Source organism: Scomber scombrus, chromosome 22 (genome assembly GCF_963691925.1).
Source record: "Scomber scombrus chromosome 22, fScoSco1.1, whole genome shotgun sequence".
Taxonomy (NCBI): domain Eukaryota; kingdom Metazoa; phylum Chordata; class Actinopteri; order Scombriformes; family Scombridae; genus Scomber; species Scomber scombrus.
The window spans coordinates 7,018,923-7,046,106 of record NC_084991.1 but is presented as its reverse complement, the minus strand read 5'-3'; the positions used below and the strand labels follow the sequence as shown (position 1 = coordinate 7,046,106).

Below are 27,184 nucleotides of genomic sequence, written 5' to 3'. Positions count from 1 at the left end.
CAGGGACTTTTTGAGGGTTGACGTACTGTAGGAGAAAGACAGCAGATCCACTTTTAGCTCATAGTGTTTCCCTGATCTTATTTAATTGACCACTGCTGAAAGAACAATAACACACGTGGGCCAAATCACATCACAATATCCCCCTAAAGACAAGATACAGAGAAGAAACTACGAATCTTTGTCAATAAATGCTTAGATTCTCTGCATGCTAAATGAGACAGATTGCATGCATCATTTTCAGACTGCCCACTGGCTTATTTATTGATTTTAATAGAGTAAGATGATAAAGATAAAAGAAAAAAACTGGGAACCTGACTATATTACTGATTCAACTAAAAAGACCTCATATCGCCACAGTATCCAGGATTATTTTTGACCCACAGGAATTCAAATGATTGGCCGAGAGGTCATCCGTTAAGGCTCCAATCCTGAAGTGAAAACTTCATGAACCTCCTCCAGAAGAAATATATTGCACTTGGGACCTTTTTAATGGAAAATGATCAGCGAAAAAGTAAATAACACATTCCACTTCAAATCAGTCACATTTTCATCCCTTTCGGAGCCAATAACTGTTGGAATACATTTACATGAGAAACAGTTCAAAAAAATTATCTTTGTTCTTGTGTCATCAGACGGTAGTGCGGCTCTTCCCTAGCTGCTGATCTTGGTCAGCATCTTGTTGATGGCCTGTTTGACATGTGTGGTGGAGCTGCGACGTCGAGCTTTGCCCTGCATGGCTTTACGGCGCCTAACCTCACGGCAGAGCTCGTGGAAGGCTTCGGACACAGCCCCTCCCTCATCAGCACATGCTGAACACTCGTAAAAGGCGCAAGCCATTTCTGCTGCAAGCCGCTCGCCCTCCTCTGTGCCGACCTGCCGGACGTGGTCCAGATCAGATTTGTTGCCCACAAGGACCAGAGGGACGTTCTTTGGCTTTTTCACTTCTTCTAGGAGATTCCGGAGGGGTGCCACCTCCTCAAAGCTTCCCCGATCAGTGATGTCGTACACAATGATGAATCCGTCACCCCAACGCATGTGACCCTCCTTCTGCTGGATGTCCTCCTGAGATGAAGACAAAGCATATGGTGATGAAACTGCTACGCCCAATTGTAACTCCTTAAAGGAATAGTTCATTTCTTTATAAAATTGTCTATTAAATATTACACTACAGGTAGCAGCCATTTAGCATAGCTTAGCATACAGACTGGAAACAGAGGGAAACTAGACTGGATCTCTCTAAAGATTTAAAAAATCAGAACTTGTAAAGCTCACTAATTAACATGTTAATTCCGGTTTGTTGAATTAGAACAAAAACTAAATTGTAAAAACCACGTTGTTGTGTTACAGGGAGTTTTCTTGGCTGGATGTAATGACTGATTTACGAGGATTTAAGAGGATTTTACAGAAACAAGATATAACCTTTAGTTATACAATTAGTGAGCTTTAGAGGTGTTGGTAGGCAGATTTTGTCACCTTTGGACATAGCCAGAGTTCTAGTCTTTGTGTTAAGCTAACTGACTGCTGACTGTAGCTTCATATTTATGGTACAAGTATGAAAGTGTTATCAACCTTCTTGTGTAATTCTTGGCAAGAAAGAAAACTTTCCAAAATATCAAACCATTTTTTATTTTTATTTCTGTGACTCTTACATCTTTCCAAACCAGTCAGAATACCAGAAAAAACGACCCAACTGTTAAGCGATAAACCAGATTTTGTCTTAGATCCTGCATTGGTGACAGTTTCAATCTTTTTGGGCATTTTTTGCATTTGAACATCAAAAACATATTCAATCTTGGAAGTTTTCAGATATGTTTCTGTCTTAACACATTGCCTCAGTAAAGCCAACTTTTTCTTTCTGCTCTCTCCAATACCTGCTTAAGTCAAAAATGTAATTGCAGCCATCTGAGGAACATGAACAGTCAGGCATGTGCTCCTAATTTGATCATGTTGAAGCAGAAACAGCCATGCAGTTGTAATAGGACTTATCTGGTCTTGTGGCAGCCTTTAAATTGTATCCTAACTGGACGAAGGCCCACAGATTCTGATCTCATACTTATTGGTAGAGGAAGCTTTAAGAAAATATTGCATTCCTCCAGAGGACAGAAGAGGGAGTCTGACGGTTTGTATACCTGACCGACTTTTGAACCAGGAATTTATGAGCCATCAACAAGACGCCACCTCCACAAATCATGAAAGAGTTAGCACAATGAGTTTATGCAATCAGAGCTGTTTCCATCAAGAGTAAGGAGAGGTCTCCCGTACAGTGTAGCTGTGTCTGGAAACATTAAAAACACATCCTAATGCCAGCTGAAAATAGACTACAATGTAATGAGAGAGAGATGACTTGGCTGAAGAGTCGCAGGGGAAATCAGCTGCCAGCAGAACACCTACGCAGCACTGCAGCATATTTATCTTCAGCCAGAGAACTTATACAAGCTCTCCCTCAAGCCAAGGACCCAGTAATACTCTTGTCAGACTGCAGGAAATGGCCATCTTTAATTCAGTCTCATTCAGTCTTTCCTACACATCTTTCAAACAAGTGTCCTCATGTCGACATCTCTGAGAGAGGCAGCAAGGGCAGGATGATACATCCTGAAGTTAATTTGCATTAACAATAAGTGAAACCATGTAACTTTTTAAAAGAAAAGTTTAAATCCAAAAAGAAAAGATTTTTAAAAGTTTTTATTACCTTAGAATGAGCCATTTTTATCTACATAGACAGCAGGTCCTCTTCTATGGAGTTCACCATGTTACACCACCATGTTTCTACAGTAGCCCAGAATGGAGAAACCAAACACTGGCTCTCAAGAAAGCCTTTTGCATTTTTAGCAAGGTTCGCGGTCATCGTTGGTTCTTCAACTTCACCACTAGATGCCACTAAATCCTACACACTGCGTCTTTAAGTTGATCAGACAAGTAAATGTACCATTCTGACAAAAATGTTTTTAAAAAGTCAGTAACGTCAGTAAATGATGCTGAAAATTATAACAAATGAGGACTTCTGCTGTGCATTATGTTTGGTATGTTTTCTCGTTGGTAACTTTCGTATATTTTGTGATATCACTAATATAACTAATTATTTTCATGATTTTACACATAAAGCTTGTTTATTTGACATGGTCTGTAGTACTCAGCATATGAATACAATTGTATACAACCTTCAGTGTTACGACCTGGGGTTATGGAATTTAAAAGATGTTACTGTTTACCATTAAGGAAGGGTTTACAGCATTTTCTGGAACTAAAAATAAGGATATCTCAGCTGTGTTTCTTTGATTTTTACCATATTTCTGTTGCAAGCCTCTCAACTTTATGGAAGTGCAATACTAAAGAACCCTTTTAGGTCCAATCCTGTCAGTGTACAGTGTAGCATACGTTCAAGATGGTGACAGAGAATTCATGTTTTTCTTTATTGTTCTATTTTAAGTCTCTAAATACAAATGTGTGCCGGACGGGTGAGGCAGAGAACACAGAGATAATTATCTCACCTGCCCTGCAGTGTCCAGGATCTCCATGGTGACCGCCTCATCGTCAATATTGGCTTGATGGCGGTATGTGGATTCTGTGAGACACAAAAGGAAACAAAAATGTAAATTATATTTAAAATGATTCATCATTTAAATATAGTGACACATGACTCATAGTTGTGCAGTGAAACATATTGCAATGCATTTTTATATGTTAGTAAATTAGATGTAACTATGAAGGCAGATGTTGTGGAAGTGTGTGGACAGCGTCATCCTTATTGAAGTGGTGAATATAATTCCGCCTACTATTCTTGAATGATTCAGAGCATTTAAAAACACTGGTTTGAACAGGAAGTATGTGTCAGAGAAGTACAGAAGAGCATTTTCTAACAAACAAAAGAGAGAGCTGACTGTGGCTTTGACTTTTGAATGTCAAATTACCTGTTGTAAAAATAGAAGTTTTAACACAATAAATGGAGGACATCATCTTGAAGTCCTTTTTTCACTGTTTTCTGACATTTTACAGACCAAACCAGTAATCAGTGAAATGAGATGATAATCAGATAATTAATCGATAATATAGAAATGAATTAGCGGCAGCTTTACATGACACTGTTTGTTGTTGATTGGTCATGTGTATCCTAAGAAGTTTTGAATATTCATATGCAACTGATGTCATGTTTACATCATTTTGTTTAACTATCAATATATTTGTGGGGGTTTAAGCTAAAACTTCCATTTGTTATGTCTGACACAGGTCAAAATAACCATGTTGTAGTTTGAGTAAATAACCCACCAGTAATATAAAAAAATTGAAAAATTGGTACTGGGTAAGCTTAACAAAGTATTGCATCAGTGCTATATTGACCTAAACTGGGTACAATTTTGAACCATTAGTTGTTCCAACTTATCTACTGCCAGACCAAATACATTTGGTCTTTTTAGCAACCTATAAGTGGTGCAGACAGCTCTGATGTCCACAGCAAGGACATACTCTCTTTTGCCGGGTATTTCTTTTGAAAAGAACATCATGTTTTCCATTTTCCCTTGGTTTCTTTGTTGAAGTCATTATCTTGTATTTTGGAGCAAAATGATTCAGTTTTTCAGCAGCTTGATGGACCTCTCTGTTTGCTCTTTCAATGACCTGAAGCGACCTGAGCTTCACCTCTGGCTGAGTTGAAAAGCAGGATAAGAGCTTCTTATTCACGGCACAAGAACACAGGTGTGAACTATGACCGTGACCTTTCACTGCACCTCGGACAGCACAGGAGTTATCTGCCTGAATTACCCCCTTGTAAAAAAAAACCCATCTGTGTAAACACCAAATAGATAGCTCTGAAGCCCCTGAAACCCTCCATATAAAGAGAGAGATTCTCCTGGACTTTGCCGTTGTCTCAACCACGGGGCTTAGACCAGAGCTGCTTCTGACTTTGTGAATCCACCCTCACAATCACTTTTAGCTCGTGACCCATGTCCTGCCTGCTCGGCTGACATTTCCTGATGCATGCTTCTTTTGTGAAGGAATCACATGAGAAAGCTTTTTTTCCATTTACAAGTATATTAAGTCAAGGAATCAATATTACAAAAATAAAACACCTGGATACTACATGTTTCTACCAAGTTTAATCTTTAGCTTTTGTTACCATTATACAACTGAGTTTTAAGAACATGATTAGATGTTTTTTACCCCAATGTGCTTAGGCAGTCTTGTATTTTTATGTGCGTTGGTTTGTACCTTTTGATTTTTGAAGAACGTTAACATTGTATAACAGAGTTTCTTGGAGTTGTTTGTCACCTAACATAGTTAATGCAGGAATAGTTGGACTTTAGCTACCAGAACCAAGGATGTATTACAGAGAAGTGGATACTCCATTCAAAGATGGTGCCCATGCATTCCTATGGAAACTGCTCACTGGTGCATGAAACCAAAAAAAGGCAGCTGTGTTTCCGCTGCATTTCTAAAGGCTTTCTCACGCTTCAGCAGTTTTGGACCCATAGAGCATGCATGCTATAGAGTCCTTCTCAACAATCTGACTTCCTGTTGGGTTCTTGTTCATTTGAATGGGTCTAATCATGCTGCTCATTTAGTCTTTCCAAATGTTATCGGACCAAATGGATCAAATTTTGATATTAAAGTATTTGTGGGGATTATGACGCACAGAAAAATGTATTCACCATGTGACAACCGCTCCTTTTGATTGGTGTGGGAAAAAATGCTTTTTTGGTCAGTATGCACGTGATGGACCTGGATGTTGTAGTTAAATGGTTTGGCTGCCTTCTGAAGTTATGTAATCATCTTCCCTGTGGTGGCCATTTTGGAGGCCATTAGCTCTATAAACAGCTATAAAGTTATATACACAACATTATCTCCTTTTAAATTGATACAGCAAACTTGTTAGTAGGCCATTTACATAGCCAGTAGACCTGAAGCAACATCAGCCATGAAAGTCCAATATTTACTCTCATCTTAGCTCTTCTCTTGGTCTCCATTGACTCTGAAGAGAAACATCTGGATCTTTACCTACTAAGTGCTGCACTATGTTCATTAGCTAGTTGCTAACTTTGTCTGCCTTTAGGTGCTGAACAGGTAATTGGTCTGTCGGTTTGTAGACCTTTTATTCTGGAAATACAATGAGTAGTAAAATCGAATTGAAACAGTAAATTTGCATGATCATTCTCTGTGGTCTTGTGTATGAATTTGTTAGGCAACTAGCTAGCCTTTGGTCAGGCAACATCCCTTATCTTGTTGTTGACTTATAGGAACCTTTCAACTACCAGGTACCCTTGGCCAAAATGTAACACAGAATCTTATTTAATTTTGATTTCTCCTCCTCTTATATGTTTGCACTAAAACATGAAAGCCACATTAATCATGCTAACGTTAGCATAGAATTGCTAAATGAAAAAGTTTGTTAACTAAGCTAACTTTTCCCAAGCAACAATAATACAGTATTCTGAAGTACAGGCATAGGGCAGCTCATAAAATTGCTATAAATATATAACCACTCTCTAAAATGTGGTGGTCTAAAAAGTTGTTTTTTTAATTTGAGAAATCCTGATGGTTGAATGGTCCAAATCGAACTCTATATTATCAACTCAATATTTTAGTGAAATGTTCACACATTTAAAGTCACAATGATACTGATAAATAACCAATAAATGTCTTTTGACCTGTCAAAAAGATGTTCTGATTCTCTGTGAAAAGACAGTTTATATTATAAATAGCAGCTCTGGAGTCTGCTCCAGTCCTTGCACGTCTACTCTGCTGTGTCCCAGGTGTGTTCACCTCTCCGGGGGAATAAACTGCGTCCTGTGACGTAAATGAAATGTCACAGAGAGCCAGAGGCAGATGTAGCATGGAGATTTACAGCTGTTTGGCTGGAGGCATGAGGAGCATCTCTGAGTAGGAGAACCCGAGGCTCATACAGTGACCCATGGGACAGTCTATTTCAGGAGCCATCACTCTACCAGCTGCAACAGCACCCAATCTGTCTACGTCCACCCCTCTGTGTATTTGTTGCTAAATGCACTGACAGGGGGCAAAGCTGGGTTGATTTAACACACCACACCATCATATCTAAAGGTCATGGAGAGAAACAAAAGCAGTAATTTTCCTGGCAGCAAGCAATTAATCCATCATTACTCATACCCCACATTGCCTGAAGACTGTTTTGGCAGAGGGCAGAAAGAGAAAGTGTCCCGTCAAACTCCAAGTGTCAAAGCTGGAAACAGAAGCCAGTTTGTGGATCTTTAATGCTCCCTGCACTAAACCGCTCCAATATTCTGAAAAAAAAGTTCCTTTTACATTCACTTAACGATAACCTTACTTCCAAAGTATTCATACCAGAAATTCCCCCTGCACTGTGTGATACAATGTTAATCACAGTTGCTATTGTGATGCCAAACCACGTAGTAGTAGCTCAGAGTTAATTCTGTGAGCCAAAGCAGATTAAATCCTGTGTCTGGCTGGTGTGCAGGGACAGAAATAAATATTGCAATATTGTGACCATCTGCATTCTGCACAGCTCCCATTTCCTATATAGTTATAGGGATTGAGAGCCAACAGGTTATCTAGTGTTGTCTGAAGATAATTCATCCCTTATCTGATGTTCTCATCCAGAGTGACTGTTTTATAAGAGGATCTAGTTCAAGGACATGGCAACAGTTTGTTTTCAATTTCTCAGCTTCTGCTCCTCATGCTTTTTTCCACCAAAAAATTGTGTACTTGATTCAAAACTGTAGAAATGTTTTCCAGGACGCAGAGAGGCATCTGTGTTCTTCTTAGTTGTTGTTGTTTTTTTTTAGAAGGAGCTCAGCAGTCTAGTCAACCCCGTATAAGACACATGTCCGGCATGTCCTGGGTTCGCTCAGGCAAACCTAGGACATGCCGGAGCAAGGAACTGAGCTAACTGTAGTGGATGATTTCATGCATTCGCACCTCCTCTCTGTTTGAAGATGCACTAATCAGCTAAATCAGCTGGCACAAGTCATATGTTGGAATGAAATTCAACTAAAACTATACCCTCTTTAGCACGTAATTGTCTAACCCTGCACTAAACAAACTCCATCTTCCAGCAGGCCTTTGAACGCCAGTTGTTCCTTGTGGCAGAAAAGAAGACCTGAACTTGTTTGTGACCCTGATCCAGATAAATAGGTAGATAATAAGTTGAGATAAATGGAGAGTTAGACAGTGGAAGGCAAGCTGTGATAAATCATTAAAGAACATTAAACATTTGAAAGCATATTGACATGCTGTACAATGTAATTGAAGTACAGACCTCATTCTGGCAGTAATCCTGCGTTTCTAAGACTAGCACTCGGCACGCACACCCCCTACCTGTGTGATGTGCCCATTATAGGGATTTAATAACGTGTCGACCACTTCATGGGTAATTTCAGTCGAGCAGTCTGATTGGTCACAGACACCCTCCAACAGTGCTGTTATTCCCATTATGCACTTCAAGCTGTGCTTTCTTGGTTGTGACGCCAACTCATTTGGTAACCAAGGAAGCAGTTATCGCTCATTCCTTGTTTTTTTCTTTTTTGTGTGTGCTGAGCCATTTACACTACTTGGAGTTAAATGAAGCTGTTATAAACAGTAACAATACACAACACAGCAAAAAAAGCTATCGAAGATATTGCTGTTGGTCTGTATTCAAATCAAAATAACTGAGAGGAAAGAGTGTGTTCTGTCCTAAAAATTATTCAATACCTGAAAAAATGTGTTCCTATTTTAATGCCATAGCATCTAAAATATCTCAGCAACCTAGCAGCCATATTGTGATGTGACACAAAGGGCAAAATGGCTACAAGATTGCGATCATCATGTCGTTACAAGAAGAGGTGATTGAGTTTTACAAAAGGGAATATATACCCGAGTGCATCTGTTTATGGTGCACTCGGTTGGGATGCTGCACCTAAAAACAGATGTGCTATTGAAGAGAGCACTGTGCGAGCGATCCAGAGGAGCGGATCTGCCATGGAAAGCCAGAAAATGAAAAGCACCTGACAGACATGTGGCACCTTTGTGCTTCATAATTAGAGTGTTCGTGAATTGGCTCAAACTGCATGAGAGCAGAAACAAAGCTCCTCTGCATTTAACATGGTTACATCACTTTAAATCGTGCTTTTGAAATAACTAAAACCACATCATTTACTCAACTGCATAATTCATTACTTTTATTAGTTTTTAAATAAAATGATGTTTAAGACTCCTTTTATTAGACATTTTTGATGCAATAAAACCTACTTTCTACTCCAGTGTGATTTTTTATCTTGATACGGTATCTTGTTTTTACAACTTTTAGTATAGCTGTTTTTTAATAACTCTTTAGTATGGGTATTTGTCTCTAAATCCTTACAGGAAATAAGCTTATTGCCTTTCCTGCCAAGTTATTGTAGATGAGCAGCCCGATAGTGCTCTCATGTCTGTAAAATAAACCTGCAGCCAGCAGAAGGTAACAGCAAAGGTTTTAAAACATCACTTTCACCTCTAAACCTCACCAATTAACTTGTTATATCTCGTTTGCTCGATTTGTGGTTTTATGGGCACTTGTGTGCTGGAACAACAGGGCATAGTTCTGTCCTATAGTCTACACTGGCCTGGACAAGAAACAGTTACAGCACAAATTGACGTTTTTACACTTTGGCTTTTGAAAGGATTAAACAAACCAGATATAAAATGTTAATTACAGAGTGCAGAGGTGCCAGTAGGCAGTTGGCCATGCAAGTGCATGTGAATCATTCCTTTAACTGTGACTAGTATGGCAAAATAATTAACACATGATTATTAGTTGTAAGAGTAGCAAGCCTGTCACTAGAAGCAGTAGTAGTTTCAGCAGCTGTGGTGGTACATACAGTTGTATGGGTGACTGTAGTTATTACAGGATAGCAGCAGTAGTAACGGTGGTACCAGTGTTCATAGTAATAGTAGTAAAAACAGTCACAGTAGCACTAGAAAGGTGTTTTGCATAGAGATGTCTTACCAAGTGTCGGGTCATACTCCCAGATGAAGCGTCGAGTCAGAAATCTCACCACCAAAGCTGCAGAAAGCAACAGAGACAACTGTGTTCAGGATATGGAAAAAGCACAGGTAAACTTAGCGGGTTGATAAAATGGTTTTGAATATAGATTTTTCTGAATTTGTGTAGAATTGCAGCATTTTATTATCCTTCATATTGTGTCTTATGTGTGTATTTCCCTGCATGAAAATAAAGTCAAAGTGCTTGGCCATCAGTTCATAATAGTGCTAGTGATAGTAGCTTATCAGCTGTGAGTCTCCTACCAAGAAGCCAAAAGACCCAACACTTCTAATCTAAATGGTAATAGCTAGTTGAATAGTTCCAGATCATTAGGGCAGTGTTCAAACAGCCTTCAGGATGAAACATCAGCTCTCCAATTCCATCACCAGCTTCTTCTCTTAGCGTGGCCTTTGCAGCATGAGCCTTTATGATAAATTTAAAAAACAATTACAACTTCCCCCACCAGGCCAGTGACTCACTCTCTTAATGGTTTACCATCAGCAAGTAATCTGCCGCACAGAAATGTTGATCTCCTGCATCCAGACAGAATTAGGAGGCCATTACCTGTGTCTCACACAGAGCCACAAACATTTTGTATGCTGCTTGTCAGAGCACTTAGTACCTGTGAACATCCATTTAAAATGTGGCATCCTGGACCATGACAAAAGAAGAGGTTTTGATTTAAAAATAATTCTCCAATGACGATAACATACACTCCCTCCGTGCCTTCTCCGTGCCTGCTTGTTAAAATATTATCAGCCCCCCAGTGCTTCACAACTGAGCCCTTAATGTAAATCGATTAGGACACCAAGCGTCGTGCTCCCCTTTACCCCCTAGGAAGTCCCTGCAGGAGGTGTGCAACTGAGTTCTGCCTCTTCTGCGAAGAATTTGTTTGTTTCAGTTAATAGACCAGCATGATGCCAATGAGGCACCACTAAGACTCTCAGTCCTCCAGGCAAATGTATTCTCAACAAGGAACAGAAAACACCCTAATATGTAATGCTGCCTCATATACGTAGGCAGACACATCAACTATTTCCTCATTTCTTACATAATAAATGAATAAGAAAATAATGACTATATTGTAAATGTTAATGTCTTTGATTTTTATTTTTGGAAATATGGTTGTTGCCTTATTGCTGAGTTTTAGTTAAAATGATTGATACCACTCATGTCGTTTACTATGGAGCCATGTAGAGCTAAGGGGTTAGCTCAGCTTAGCCTAACTTAGCTTAGTGTAGCTTAGCATAAAGACTGAAAGCAGGGTGTGGCTCTGACCAGAGTTCAAAATACGCCTATCAGCAGCTCTAAAGCTCACTACTTGTAGCTACTTCTAGCATGTTGAATTTATTTGTCTGTTATGCTCAGATAAGAGCTCAAGTCTATGTAAAGCCTACGTCAAGTTTAGGGAATCACAATCACTATGGTGACAAGTGACAACTATGTGTTAATACTGAATGCTAAACTATAGTGAAACAGCAGCACAAGTGGAAAAGAGTGATAAGTCTGTAAACTGGCTTAATAACATGTTTCATGCAGCAACATCTATCATAAGTTTGCTAACATGAATGTTTGTGAATTCAGCTTTGGTGAAAAAAGATGAAGCATGTGTTACTTTTATTCTAAAAGTCACATAGTCTCATTTTAACTTCCTAGAAGTCAAATGGGACATAGTGCCGTCTGTGAACACAACAACCATGCAGAAAAAAAGACACTTTCCAGATCTTTACAGGAGCTAAATGATTTGCCAACACACAACTGACTAGCAAACTTTCAGACTTTCATTCTACTTTCTCTGCAGGAGCTGTCATGTGCCTGACTGACTTCTAATGGGCCTGAGTGGTCCACTTGAGTCCAGGCGGGTATCTGTGTCCGCATGTCAATGTACTGTGCTGCTGCTTGTACAAGGGAGACAATGGGGAAACAGCTTTGCCTTTGAACTGGAAAATGACATCCATCTTGGCCAGGCCTGTCTTCTGCACATAATTAGCCGCGACAGGGAAAGCTAAAAAAAAAACAGCTATTATGTCGGCCAGAGTGTCTCTGCCACGTTTCATTACACTCCTAAAGCACTCAAGTCCAGCCTTTGAGCTCAGGGCAGTGTTTGATGACTGAGAATCTGGTCAAATTGTCATTCTGCAGACATGGAGTTGCTGTAGGAAGCTGCATACGAGTTTCTTTTCGTATCTTTAACTTCACAATGTTACATCAGTTTGTCTGTTCATTAGCATGAGGCTGGCGAACAGACTCAATGCAGCATGGAGGGATAGGTAGGTCTTTTAAAGCTCTTTTTTATGTTACATTTACAGGTAGGGTACAGAATAGCTTTTGTTTGTGTTGGAAGTGGCCTGTTGTAACCCTGTTTTGTTGATCCTCCCCTCAAGTAAAGCACAGCCCCTTTCTTTTTTAACACATTTAATGTGTTTTCAGGCAAAGGAAGAGTGTGTCATGCAACTTTCAATTACTGAAGCACTGACAGCAGAACAGCAGCAGATCATTTGTCATGAAGTCGAGCTGGCAGACTGACATGCATGTTTCTTCTCCAGGCCCATTTACTTCTCTTGTTTAACCCTGAATTCCCCACTGAGGGTATTTCGGAGTGTGTCTGCTACTGCGGCCTGGATTCCAGGTAGACAGAATAACCAATGGGGTGTGAAGTCCTTTTCCTCATTAGAGGTAACTGTATCTCTTGCTTTTCACTGCCACTGGAAGAAATGTACACATGGAAGAGAGGAGCCTTTGTTGTCGTGCGTCAATATGGACATTGTGGCCCAGATTCGCTAAAGGTTTGCAGAGGGAATAATGAGCAGTGTATCACCGAACTGACCAGATCACAAAGGCGGGTGATTCACTGACTGTGCAATAAGAGGAAAGTTGATAATAGTCCTGTTTTTTTAAAGAAATGCATCTGTCATGGGCATAGGTATAGCTGCTTTGTGAAAACATCATAACTCACCACATTTGTTGATACTTTGACAACTGCCCTAAATTAATGCAGAAGCAGCATATCAACTCGTTTGAAAGGTTGCATCAATGCAAAGAGGTTTTTCTATTTTGTGCAGATCAGATCAGATCAGAGTGCTCCAGTAATAGATTGACTTCGAGGTTCAAGGGAGCCAAAACTAGAAAAGTTTCAGATGAGGAAAAACTACCTCTCCTTAAAACATCTGTCTTCTACGATCTGGAAACAGGTTTTATTAGAGCAGTGAGAGTGAACCAAAACAATCAGCTGAAAGAGGCTAACACTCTATGTAGACCTGAGGGAAACTACAAAATAGTGTTTGTTCATCACTCAGAGTGACTTCTTAAAAAATTCCACATAGTAATTTAATCCATTGTCATCCAAGAAAAACAACTTTTTCCATTCATCATTAGCCACCATAAACTAATATCAGACCAAGTAAGGCTGTTGCAGCTAAATCCTGAATGCACCTGAATTGGGCAAGGGTGCATTATTTTGCTTATGAACATTCTTTTGTATGAGAAAGAATGCTATGTAATCTGTCTTTATCAAGTTCCCAGAGATTTCTACCATGTTGATGTGTGGTCTTACACTTTGACAGACTCCTAAGGGTCTTGAATGATCCCAGATTTAAATATGACTTGACAATCCTGCATGTATGTTAATGAAGTTTACTAATAGCAAGTGACAAATATAGTATCAGCAAGGGAGCTGAGGAGAGAAACTCTGACAAGCATGCGGTACTAACAGGCCTGCAAGCACAAACATTTCACCATCGATAAATAACATATTTTTTTCATACTCTCATTTTGTCATTATAGCTGTTAGAGGAAAAATGACATCATCACATCTTTATCTCAAAAATCATTAATGTTTTACAGAGATGTAGACTGTTGTGCTTCTTGTGGCTGGTTGAAAAATGCCCATGCTAACTAGAACTGTTGCCATAATATCTGGTATCTGGCATGTTGACAAAATCAATACCCTGTCGCCCTTTCGGGCCGGGCTATTGTGTATCTCACATTCTCAAGCTGCAAGATGATTTACCACAACTTGATATTTCCCACCAAATATTACAGCAAGTCTGAGAAGAAAAACTGCTCTGATCTTATCATATTCTCCAGCCCAGACTTCACCGGGTCGAGGGAAAGAAGGGCGCTGAGCTTTCAGATTTACGTTAAACACATCATTCACGGGAGGTGTCTGCCAAAAGCTGCTTTTGTCTAAAGTGACCTAATCACATTAGCAGCAGAATGTTGGACTAATTGCAAACAAAGCAAGAGCAATTAGCAGCGTCCATGGCCCTGTTCTGAGCTGCCGCTGTGTTACTTATTGAACAACCTCTATTGATTTACCCACGGCCATCAAACGGACACCCATGGCTCTTTGGTTCCCTTCGGCCACAAAAACACCCCTTTACTGGCTAAAATAGAGCTCTCCCAGTACAGCGCAGCTGCAGTCAAGTTCTGTACCTATTGTGTTCATGTCACATCAGGTCATGTCACGCAGGCCAGCTGTGTTGATAAGAGTGGAGGGGAAAATGTTAGACTGGGTCAGACTGAAAAATCAGACAGCAGAAGTAAATGTTTTTGAATGCAACATATGGTCGAAAGTGAGTTTTCAATCACATTGTTGACATCTGGTTTACTATATAAATAATTATGCCATGTAACTTCTGTGAAAACAGCCTTTGAAATTTGCTCTGACAATAAAACTGAACAATTATACTGTTCTTGTGAAAAACAACATCAAATTCAGCTATAGCTATGTGTATTTCTATACGGATATGATTGGAATGACAGTAAAATCAACTTGAACTTGCATTAAGTAGACTCTGCCATTTTCTGTCACAGAGAAACACCAAACAGGACATCTAAAACAAATGAGCTAAGTAGCAAAGGATCATGAAAAAGCTAGCTGTTGAGTTAGCTACATCTAAATCTAAATCTACCCATTGATTGTTCCCTAGCGTTTATCTGTAATTCTAAAACGCATTCTCATCACATGCTTGTGATTCAGTTGCTTATACAGCTTTACTAAATGAGGCAGTAAGTAAATGCAGTGATGACAGGCAAAGAAAAACTCCTGCTAAAGCTAATTAGCTTACCAGAGTATCAATAGATGTGAGCTTTTAGCTCTAAAAATAATGAATATGATTCGAACATTTTTATTTGTAATAATCAAAAATGTATGTATTATATTGATTTTAATATCAATACTTATAGCAGTTGGACACCTTGCAAAACAAAGATACATCTAATTCCTATAACCCATTAACATTTTTTGGTAGATATTGAATTTCTCCCTCTCATTTCATGAAGTTTATCCAAAGAAAGAGTAACGTTTTTGCTTTTTAAGGTGTTATTCAGGTTTTACAGCAACGAGCAAGCCATAAAAAGCCTATAAAGGCCTACAATTAAGTCATTCCAGCCTTTATCTATATTATGCACTTTGCTAGCCATTCTAAAAACATTATACTTCACTACCTTTGTAGTTTTTGCTCTCTGACTTTGTAGGGTAGTGTTGATGTAGCGCACACTGTGTTTATTTCTGCACACATACATTTAATGCTTAACTAATATGTATACATGGACTGAATGTTCTCAGTGACTTCATGAAATGCTTCGTTTTTTTTCTATTAGGCTCTAGAGAGCTAAATACAATTAAGAATGTAAGACCTATAAATAATCAATGAGTGATAAGGTCTTCAGCAAGACATAATAATATTACAAATAATCAAGATCCAATTCAATAGTACACAGAATTTAATATTGTTTTTTGATTTGGACTGATTATGGCCCTTAGATGTGCTGACTAATGTCATCAGACCTAATGTAAATTTGCTTCTCTGCCGGCAGGAAACTGTTTTTCTCATGTTTTTACGTGAATAGCAGAGAGGTGAATCATTAACCAGGAGAGCTGTTTCTCGGGTTTTATTGCATTTCTGTCTGTCTGCTGCTGTATTGGTAGACAAGGAGCTACAGTGTACACACAATGTGGGCCAAAAGGCTCATAATAGACACCAGAATATGATGTTTAGAGGAATCTTGTATTATTAAATCCATGCAGTGAATATGTCTTAGATCTTATCCTGTATGCTGCAAAAATGTGCACCATAAAAAATCATTTAGCCTCCAAATTTGAGGTCTTTAACACAGCTGTTTCATTCATTTGTTTGATATTGGAGCATATTTACCAGCTTAAATGACTGAAATGACATTTCTTTGTTCCAGGCTTAAATTTTAACCAATATCCTTACTTATTACAAGAGATGTTTGGAACAAACAGGCTTATAGATTTTACTGCTTTGTGTTGTGGTTATTGATTTATGATTTCCAGCAAATCCACTCAGCAGTTAGAAGAAAACTGAGAAAATTAGGACAATATTTTAGTCCTGCCAGCTTTACGACTTTGCAGAGCCAGTTTAGTAGAAGCTCAAGCATTAATCTCGAACATCTATAGAGAATTTACACGATGTGCTACTGGACCAAATCACTTGTTTTTGTACTTGCTGTAGTTCGGCAACTCAAAAGGAAAAAAAGCAAGGTTGTTGTTTGCTGCTTCCTGTGTTAACAATTATTCAAGGACATAACTCATCTGTTGAAGCTCTCATATTCAACACATTCTATTTTTTGTATTTTATTTATATAATTTCCTCTGTATATAAATGACATTCAAGCTCAGCCAGCATTGAATTGAATTTAAATGTTAGTAATGTCCATTTGCTTCTGTGAAAATATTTATGTTGAGTGGATGTTTCTTCACAAACACACACACAAACACACACACACACACACACACACACACACACACACACACACAGAGTCAGAAGTGACAATACTGATGCTAGACACAGGCAAATAAATCAGTTACAAAAGCACCCAAACCACTTCCTGAACAGGAGGTCAAGCCACTGTTCCCATTCTCAGAGCTTTCCCAGAGTTCCTCTCACCACCATGTCTCCCTGGGGCACGTCTGCATCCCTGACCACCACTACACCAGGCATCGTTGGAACTGATGGAGAGACGTAAACCGTATTTCTCACTGTAAGGAAATATATGTATGTCTGTGGAATAGGGGCCTGTGGGAGTCGCCATGGTGCCAGGGGAAATATTCAATCTGCCTCAACTGCCAAATATAAATGAGATCAAGTTAGACATCTCATCATCGCAGTCCCTTTCCAGATCAGATTACAGCCCGCCAATCAGCCTCCATTCATTTTTATTCGAGGATTTAACAAATGACCTATAAGAAAAGGATGTGGGAAGTCTAAAGTAAGCAGAGTAAGAATAACACACAAGGCAACAGTAAACACACATCTCCCACGAGTGATGACATCACTGTCTGGGCCAATTAAGAACAAATATTTTACTTTTGGTGAGCCAGGGTTCAGAGGATTTAGATGAACAGTTGTGCTGAATGTAGAGGTGCAGCAAAGCACAAAGTTCTCCAAAAAAAACAAAAAAAAACTTTTTTAGCACGTTTTTAGGCTAATAAAAATAGTAGAAAGAGCACTGCAAATAACGTTTTAGCTAGATGTTTTTTATGTTTTGACTAATCTGACTGTTCATTTAAAGTATCTTCCTGAATAGCTATTTTCCAATCATAGCTAAGCTACTGTAGTCATGGCAGGCCATGGTCAAGCTTTGGATGTCTTCGAATGCATACGCTGATTTTAAAAAGTTTGGAGGGTGGAAACTTTTATTTGCCATACCAAAACACACAAGCAAGAGTAGAGGCAATGTTTCAAAGTGTTTATCCACTTCAAACGTAAGCTCCATTCAGTTAGCAAGCCCAGCTAACTAGCTTTCTACCTACAGTAGTAATAGAGCGTTAATTATTTCCAAGGCCCTGGAGCATATTACCAACTCGTCTACAATAGCAGTTGGTTTGTGGAGCTACAGGTTACATTTATAGTTCACTGTCATATTTCCTCAGGGTGTGGAGGCTAGTCCTGAATGCTAACAGAGTTTATGTCCGTCCTGTTCTTTATTGGATTTTGGGGATAAGACAACGCTCAAGCAACCCCAGCATATGTCACCCAAAATAGTATCACATCCACCAAACACATTGGTTAGTTAGTTGTCATCCTTAAATCCTTTTCTCGTTATGTTAAGTCAAAACATTCAACTTGACAATACAGACAAACATAAGCTAAGTAGCCAAACAGGGTTACACAAGAACAAAATCCCCATAAATCACCTATGTAATTAAGTAGATTCAGGACCCCTTTTACAAGATTGATTTAAAATGAGTCTGCTGGAAACATTAAAAAGACCAACTCATGAAGCTAACATTAGCTTAATTAGCTACCTAGCTACAGGTTACAAAATCAGCCAGGGATAGTGTTGTCACTTCAGCCAGCAAAATTGATACTCGTCTGCTTTTAAAAAAAAAAATGTGTTGAGTCATTCCCCTTCATGCTGCTTAGCTACACTCCAGGATATGATTATCATTTTGTGATAGATGAGAATTTAAGAAACTCGAAGGAGAAGATTCTTGATGTCCACGCTGATCAGAGAATAAAAGATGTGCGTAACATGTATCCTTGGTGAACAATATCTATTCCCAAAATATAAAACCAAGAAATCTCATCATCTCTCTTGTTCTCCTTCAGATAACAGCTGGCCAATTAGCAGCACAGAGCTCATCACTTCTCCTCTTCAAGCCTGTCAACTCATGACTAAGGTTTGCGAATTCCTGGTTAATATACACCATTTAAATTAATGAGATGTGGGGCATAATCAGCGCAACTGCTCTTCTGAGAATATCAGGTCAGCTTTCCATTTTCTGCCACGCTTTATTAGTCATAGGCTATGGGATAATTAGCAATTAGGCCTGTTTTGGTAAATAATTACATTACATATTTCCAGTGGACAACCCTTGAGCTCTGAGGGTCTCATATGGATGCATCAATCCTTTTTAATTCTCCACTTACCAATTTCCATCAGATATTCCATCCGATCAAAATTACACCAAATAAATGTCTACTTGAGCTATAGTATGATGTCAACATTCATTAGATAAGGAAATTGCTTTCGAAAACATCAAAAATCATACAGCACTACGCGTTGCCCTGGAGAACACCAGCAGTGAAAATTAATACATCTCCAAGTGTGCGCAGTCTCCAGTCTGGTGCTGGCCGACAGCCTACCATTTAAATTTGTTGTGCAGTAAAGACACTTCCTGCGTCACATGATGGCATTTTGGCAGCTAGATTGGTTTTGCTGCCTCAAGCCAAGTTCTCATAATAAATCAAAATGCAATTAAACCATCAGGCGTCACAGTGTTTTAGTCTCTTGAGCTATTAAATTGCATCATGTATGAAACTCGTAGAAGGATTTGCTGCAATCATGAGCATCATGATTTGATTTACTGGTAATGTTGGTAAGACAATGAAAGATCATCCTGGCATTTGGTTGACACATTGACAATTAAGAGAGCCTTGTTTTAAGAGACCAGATGACTTTCTACATTAAATATTATGAAATATTTGACACCGTTAAAGCTGCAGTAATAAATATTTTAATATAAACAATAGATGAAAAACTGTGCGTAATGAGAATGGTGCCATTTGTATTGATGTACCCACAGGAAATAATAACCTGACTCACCTCATTTAAGCATCTCTCATCTCATTGCTTTCGTCTTACAGCCCAAAACTTTTCAATTTCAGCAAAAAAGATACACCCACTGTATACAACCATCCCCACACCAAACGACAGAAAAGACAAAGTACGCAACTAGCTAGTGAACATAGTGGAGCATTTAGCAGCTAAAGAGCCAAATATTTCCATCAGGAATTGGTGGAGACCAAAAGAGAGCTAAAAACATAGACAAAGCAACAGCACAACTTGCTTGTGTGACATCATTAGCAACCAGTCTCTGCACAGTAGAGTCAGGCGGTTGGAGAGCCGGACAGAATTTTGAGAGCAGCTGGATAGCAGTTAATCATGATGTCACACAGTCTTTTTATATCGTCAAAAACTAAAAACAAACTTATCAGAAAAATGAGCAATTGGACAAACATCAGCATGATAAGAACTAAAATAACATAATCCATCTTTGGGAAAAATGTATTTGATGTGTACTTTGATATTTTTAATTTGGCTCATATCCCATCCGCTAACATGGAGGTAGCAGATTTATGACCTATACTGGAGCCAGACACCAGTGGGCGACCGAGATGTTTTGGCTTCACTTTTGTGGAGCTCTCCCGTCTTCCATACAGTCTTTACACTACTGAAAAAGACCAACAGAGTGGTAAGTCTTCTCTAAATAAATGAAGAAGCTAATCACGTCATGTAATTTTCAGACAGGCTGGATGATTTGTTTGGAATGACTTTTCTTTAAGAAAATCATTCTTTTTCTGTTTCAACACAAGGAAGTACATCACATCTGTCCTTCGTGCTTACTGGCACCCTCACAAAAGAAATTACTCTAATTTCTTCAATCAAATTAGTTTTCAGTATTTGAGGTTTCACTTCATTTGAAATAACTGACCAGTCGCAGTCCAATAATGTGAGGCCTGACATTTATTCAATACCTGCCTTGTGATCCACTGAAGTTTAACTAACAAATGAAATTATTTCTGTCTTCAGAGCAGCTCCTTTGGGAAATGACTACGTGACTAATTTAACACCTGATGGAAAAAGACTTAATTCACATGTACTTTACAAGTTACAAATGATGCAAGGGTTGGATTCTAATTAGATTTGTCAGCTATAAAAGGAGTTTGGCCATCAGCGCTTTGACATTTGAGTTTTTAGACCAATATGAGACAGCTAATAGAGCCCCAAAGAGACCTTATTGATTAAGTCACTTCAAAGTCAAGGTTTTTCATCCACCCTCTGTGACACACCAGTCTGCCTTATATAATGCTTCAATTTTTCAATACACCTTTGGTTGAATACACTTTGCCTTCGCACTATGAAGATGGATTCCTTTTTTTGTTTGAACACAACAAGCCCCTGTACGTGTCAAGTTCACTTTGAATGACAGTGAAGGTTGGACAACCTCCCCTCCGCTCCATTTTGGACGAGCTCCATGAACACACAAAGGCAAAGAGGAAGGCGGTGATTCTCCTCAGGGCCCTGCGGCTCTGTTAAATGGGACACCAGAGAGGCTTTGATTTCAGAGGACAGAAGCTTGTATATAGGGGTTTAGGATGGGAAGGGCATGAGGATTCTAACACCGCATTCATGCCTTTAATTTAGTCTCTAACAATAGCACCACAGCGCTATTCATCAAGAGCCATGTGTAAGGCAGATGAGGGTCGAAATGTTATGGCAGCCACGCCTTACAGAGTGATTATCACTGTGATTACACACATAAAGGTGAAGGAACAGCTGAGAGAGACAAACCCATTTTCACCAACTGGGTATTATAGCTTTTATATAAAGGCCTTGTTCACACTGCATCTACTGTAAACCCTGAAGAGCTTTAAATGAAGCTTTGACATGATTTCTTTAGGCATTATTGTAAATCATGAATGTTATGTTGCATTCATAACAGCAAAACATTTTAATATTTGTTCAAACTTCCTACAATACCTAGTGGTCACTGTTAAAATTTGATGTAAAACATCTTCTCAGGAAACTTGAGGACTGATCTCACTTTGTATAACTTTATTATCTAAAAATGAAAATAAATATCACTGCCTGTGATGAATCTGAGGCAACAATCCTCCAAATTTAACAGAATATAGGTAGTATGTCACTGCCTCCTAAAAACTTCCATTTGTGAATTGTAAGCAAGTTGTAACTGCCTTCCAAACCTCATAGGACAATTTTAGAAAGACTAATAAGATTGTTTTCCGATCACACGCTACTATGGTTAAGGTTCAGTAAATTGTGGGGACAGAATGACTTGGTTAAAATGAGGGAAAGTAAAAAAAAAAAAAGGTCAGGAAATGCTTTTGGTAATGACTTAAAGAAACCAACATTGACTGTTGAAAGGAAACAGGAAACTCATAGCAGCCTTTTGTTGACCCATCCATTCATCCCCACATCTTTCCTGAGTTTATACTGGACATGAATTGCTAACAGTGACCTGCAGTTTGATCTACAGATTTTAACTGTTGATTGCAACATCACAACTAGACACATGTATTGTATGTGATCAGGACATTTGCGCTTCAACACAGTCTATACTTCTATCTTACTTTGTGATATAGAGTGACAGCAGGCTATACCCTTACTCATAGAATTAGAGTTACATCCAGGTAAGTTCCTTTTCACCTTGACTTATTACTTAATAAGAAGTTGATGCACAATCGCTGTATTTATGTTCTTTAATTCAATGTGATAGAGAGTGAAATAGACTATTTCTGAACCTTTCTTAATGTTGCATTCACTTTCAATAATCTCCACCAACATGGGAAACTTGTAGGAGTAAACACAAGCAGCCTATGTTGATCAGTTCATGAGATATCAGTTCAACATGATATCACAGTAGCTGCTCTAGGTCCATTGTGGGTGTAACTGTTGTGCAGTAGGCTCCTTAGGCTTATTAAGTGGTCTTCAGTCTTTGCCCCTATCGGAGGGTCAGGTATATTATATGTGCAGTACATATGTCTGCAGGTTGTTTTAGTCATTTGACCAGTGCTGTTGTTGTTTCTTGTGTGGACAGTCTCAACTGATCCTGATACACCAGTACAGTTTTTTATAACTGAGTTTCCTTAACTGTGATAATCTGCCTTCTGTCACAAATATAACAACAAAACAACAAAAAGGTAGTTTGAAGAAAATCAGAGGACTAACAAATTGTTTACTCTTAATATTTTAATGTCTTCCAGAGGACATGAATAAATGTATGAAGAGAAAAGCTTCACATTCAAATTTAATGATTGATTATTAAAAGAAAAGCAGCCAGTATTATATAAAATGCCTCTTAAGGGTTTAACATGGTAAGATACAGTTCTGAATAAATCAAATAAAGTGAAAGTGGCCATGAATATAAAACATTTAATTGAATCTCGGTTGATAACGCACCTACGGAGGTAAAAAAGAAAATACTTAATGGATCTATCATGAAATTTTAAAAGCTCTACTAATCTCCAGAGAGTGAGGCTGTTAAAAGCAGGGAGGGAAATAACCAATGATGACTCACACGCTGGCCAAGGACAACGGCGGCAGTCAGATTACACCGAGTGGAGAATGGACAATATGTGGAGGCTGAGGACAGTCGGAGGTGTGCTCTAAAAATAATTCTGCACAAGAAATAAACACGACCACTTGAGAAGCCCACCTTCCTGTGACACAACCATTTCCCTTTATGGGTCCGGCGCATCTTTGAGTCTGTGAATGGAAGATGAGCAGAGTGCGCACACACCAAGGGACTTAAAGGCTCTCTGAAAATTCAGCATCTACAAAACACTGCTCCTTAGTTAGCTTATGCTTTGTTTTTAAGTGGAATTCAAATAGGTAATTTAAGCATTTGTTAATGGCCTGTTTTATGGTAGCTTACACAGGCACTACATTATGAATATAAAATAGGTTTAAACTAATTGAAATCTTATAACACCCAATTAAAGCAAAACAATCCATGAACAAAAACTGACATATGTGATATTGTGTGGTAAGACTAAACCAAAAAACTCTGGGCTATGAAACCAAAACAATGAGCTGGAGACTAAATCGCTCAGTGGTGCTCAGGGGAACAGCAGAGTTGGTTGATGGTTTGTGTGGATTAATCTACTTTTCACATTGCACACAGTATATTGACCCATTCTTAAAATACAGATATGGATAATGACAGCTTGGAAAAAAATGAAGACCTGACATTACATGTGCCTAAACCCAACACTACCCATACCTAAACCTTAAAGTTTTCACCAGAAAACCTAATGGTTTACATTATAGGAATTTATAGGAAATTTTTTAAATTTTTATAGGAAAAAGAGAGATTCCCAAAATGTGACTGTGTAAGATGCAGATTTATGCCCACACAACATGAGTAATACCTGGTAAATACACATACACACACACACACACACACACACACACACATAACAAGACACATGTAAATGTCAGCCAATGATGAAAAACACTCTTTTCCAAAATTGATGTCTTTGACCTTTCTTTTTCTGTACCAGTTTTCTAAATTGCTCTCAGCTCAGATAAGATTCACTGAACTCTTATGTGAAGAATACAGATTTTTCATTATTATAACTCTTTAATAACTTTCCATTTCCGTGACTTATTGCAGCGGGTTCCTGACTTACCCAATCGCAACAAAAAATGTTCCAAGGCCTTTCTTAAAATATTTAACCAAAGCATTTTTCTCACTCAGTCCCAAAATCCAAAGCTTCCCCACAGCGACTCAAAATAACCCTGGAACTTTTTTTGCTTGTTTTATTTCTGTCATTCCAGCCCCAAACACACAGCAGCAGAATCCTGCTAAATGTTAAAAATATAGTGACCTTCATTTGTGCACCTGGCCCCACTCTTGCAGTTGCCCCAGCCTACTTGACTTTTCACACACCCATGAGCTCTTGGTGTGAACTCAACACAAATTGTACAAATAAGCACAATGTAAAAGGATAAAGCCTTCAAGTTTGGTGAAGTCTTATGTAACACATTAAAGCACATAATAGTCAGTTAATGTTCTGTACAGCAGCCACTCCCCTCGCTTGAACATTCACATCACTGCTGTCGCTCTGAAAGCCACTTGTGAACCTTTTCAGGTCTCTTATCTAAAAGAATAAAATCTACCTCCGACATGCTGATTACAGCACTTGTGCCCGCAGCATAATGCATTCGATGAGTCATACCTAACCAGGTCCGGCATGCAGAATGTAATCAGAGAAGTCAACCAGCCAGCCAACTTCACAGGTGTGGGCTCTCTCAGATGTCAAAGGCCAAAGATGTGCCTGGAAACTCAAGCAGCAGGCTGAGCAACTGTCCCCGTGCCTCTGCTTTCTGTTAATTGATTGGCGACGCAGAGTGAGGAGCTGCACGCTGAAAGCCTGATGGATGTCAAATCCTATCAATTATTTGATTACTTCCGAGGGCTTTCATTTCCTCCAGCGGGCATCACAGGAAGTTGATTTTGGAAGCAGCGTGATAACTGCAGCATTGATTTAAGTATAAATGGTTGGCTGTGCCGTCTTTCAGCAGGAAGCCTATTTCAAAGTCATTATCAAGAGCTCACAATGTAATATTGTCAAAACCATTAACAGGCATGCTGTTATCCTGAACATTTCCTCAATAATTCCTCCTTTCCATGCAACTTTATAATACTGGGAAGAATTAAACATTCATAGTAAGTATATTGTAAGCTCCTCAGCTAAAAGGAATGCAAGGCTGTTTAATCATCGACAATATTTTTATATTAATAAATTACTTTTTCCTTTCTAACTGCCATGACACACCAGTGATTCATCAACAGGAAAAAATGCTAATAAGGAGCTACAAATGAAGAGTGAGTGTAATGTGCTTTGCAGCTGCAAAGGATTAGACAGAGGAGACATGACTAGAACATTTTCATATGACGAACAGGAAACAACGGCAGATCCAAGCGATGCAACTGTCTGCTTTCAGGGTAAAAGAACAAAATCTTGACTATTTTTATCCACCAAGAACATGTTGTTTTGTTCTTTTGAGAAAACGTGTGGTCTGTCTTATAACCCAACACAGTGACTGTCAGTATTTCGACTGTCTGTCCACTGTTGTGTTTGTCTTTGTGGCTTCATCTCGCCTGCCTGCCCCCTGAATGACTGTTTACATCATGCTCTGGGCTGACACATACATTAGGCTGATTCATGACCCCGTTCCGGGCATGGGGGGTGGTAAACAGCGCTTTTTTTTTAAGGACCTACACAGGTTGGCCCGCTCTCTTGTTATTGTTCTGCTTTCTGGCTGTCAGACGACCTGAGAGGAGGAGGAGGTGGAATAGTGCGAGAGCGACGAGATGAGATGTCTTATGAGCTGGCACATCGCACCCCATTAAATTAATTTCCCAAGTGAACATCTGACTATCTTCAAAAGCACACTTCACTTCACTGTTTATGAATGTGTGTGTGCCAAGGGGAAGCTCCAAGTCTGAAAATGAGGCCAATGTGGAAGTGAGTTAAACCTGCATTTTCTCTAATGACCAGAAGAGGGCGACTCCACTGGTTACCAAAAAAAATCCAATATTAATTCTCCTTTTACCTCAGTTTTGGTCTCCATAAACTCCTGAGGGAAATGTCTGGCTCGTTAGCTGCTAAATGCTCCACTGTATTCACCAGCTAGTTGCTCATTTTGTTTTTCTATGTGGTGCTGAACAGGCAGCTTACATTGTGTTTTTAGAGGTTTTTTTGGTGAAAAGTTTCAGGCAAGAAAACTAAAACAATGAACATAAAGACGCTAAAATCCTCCACTGACCTGAGAACTGAAGAGTTACCTGATAATTCCTTGTAGGTATGTCACATTGAGTGACACCTTTCACATTACACAGACACTTGAATCATTATTGATTAGGCTAGTGCAGCTTTAAATTTCAACAATAGAACAGCCATTTTTGTTTCAGATGTTAGCCTCATCTCTACCAAATCAGAGACAGTACAATTATCAGGCTTTATAAATGTGTGTATGTACATGCAAACCTTTTGCATGTACATACACACATGCTTGGAAAGTGGCTCCAAGCAAAAAGTGGAGTCAAATAAAATGATATAATCATGAGACAGAATATTTGCTCATTTTACTCACTGACAGGACCGAAAAATCCTGCCAGCATGTACTCTACTTTATGGGATCAGGGGCTAAGTTGTAGGTACAATAATTGGACAAATTTATCTTATTTCTCAACCATGCTTTCCCTCCACTGAGTCAATAAACCAAAGTGCAAGAACAGCCGTACTTGAGCAAGTTTATACCCTCTGTTTTTTATTAGTGCTGAGTGGCTCTGCAGGAGACCAGGTCAGACCATCACGAGGGCCCTGTGACCCCCTCTTTCCCCCCAATAAAGAACGCCAAGACACCCAGCAACTCTGCTCCTGCTCACAAGGAACACATTCTTTCCACAAAACAGCTTCTTGATGGACATGATCACTACAACAGCACGACTACACCGAAGTCCAACTAAAACAAGAACCACTAGCATCAGATGAACACTAACACACACACGCACAGGCACTGCCGTCCAAAGTCAAGATGGAAATGTCAGTTAGTGGAAAACATCCATTTTGTCCCAAGTGCATTACAGCCATGGTAACAGAGGTGTTGTCACATGTTATCTGTGAGATAGTA

The 27,184-nt window shown here is 39.0% G+C and overlaps 1 protein-coding gene across 1 annotated transcript in view; it reads right to left on the bottom strand.

Moving 5' to 3' along the window:
- Positions 1 to 386: 386 nt before the first annotated feature.
- rerg (RAS-like, estrogen-regulated, growth inhibitor) overlaps positions 387 to 27,184 on the bottom strand; it is a 38,853-nt gene continuing 12,055 nt past the window's right edge. Inside the window, exons 3-5 of the mRNA XM_062444012.1 lie at positions 9,953 to 10,009; positions 3,489 to 3,562; positions 387 to 1,062 (exon numbers count right to left, since the gene is read on the bottom strand). Coding sequence (XP_062299996.1) covers positions 652 to 1,062; positions 3,489 to 3,562; positions 9,953 to 10,009 — 542 coding nt within the window. The 3' untranslated portion in view covers positions 387 to 651. The remainder of the gene's footprint in view (positions 1,063 to 3,488; positions 3,563 to 9,952; positions 10,010 to 27,184) is intronic.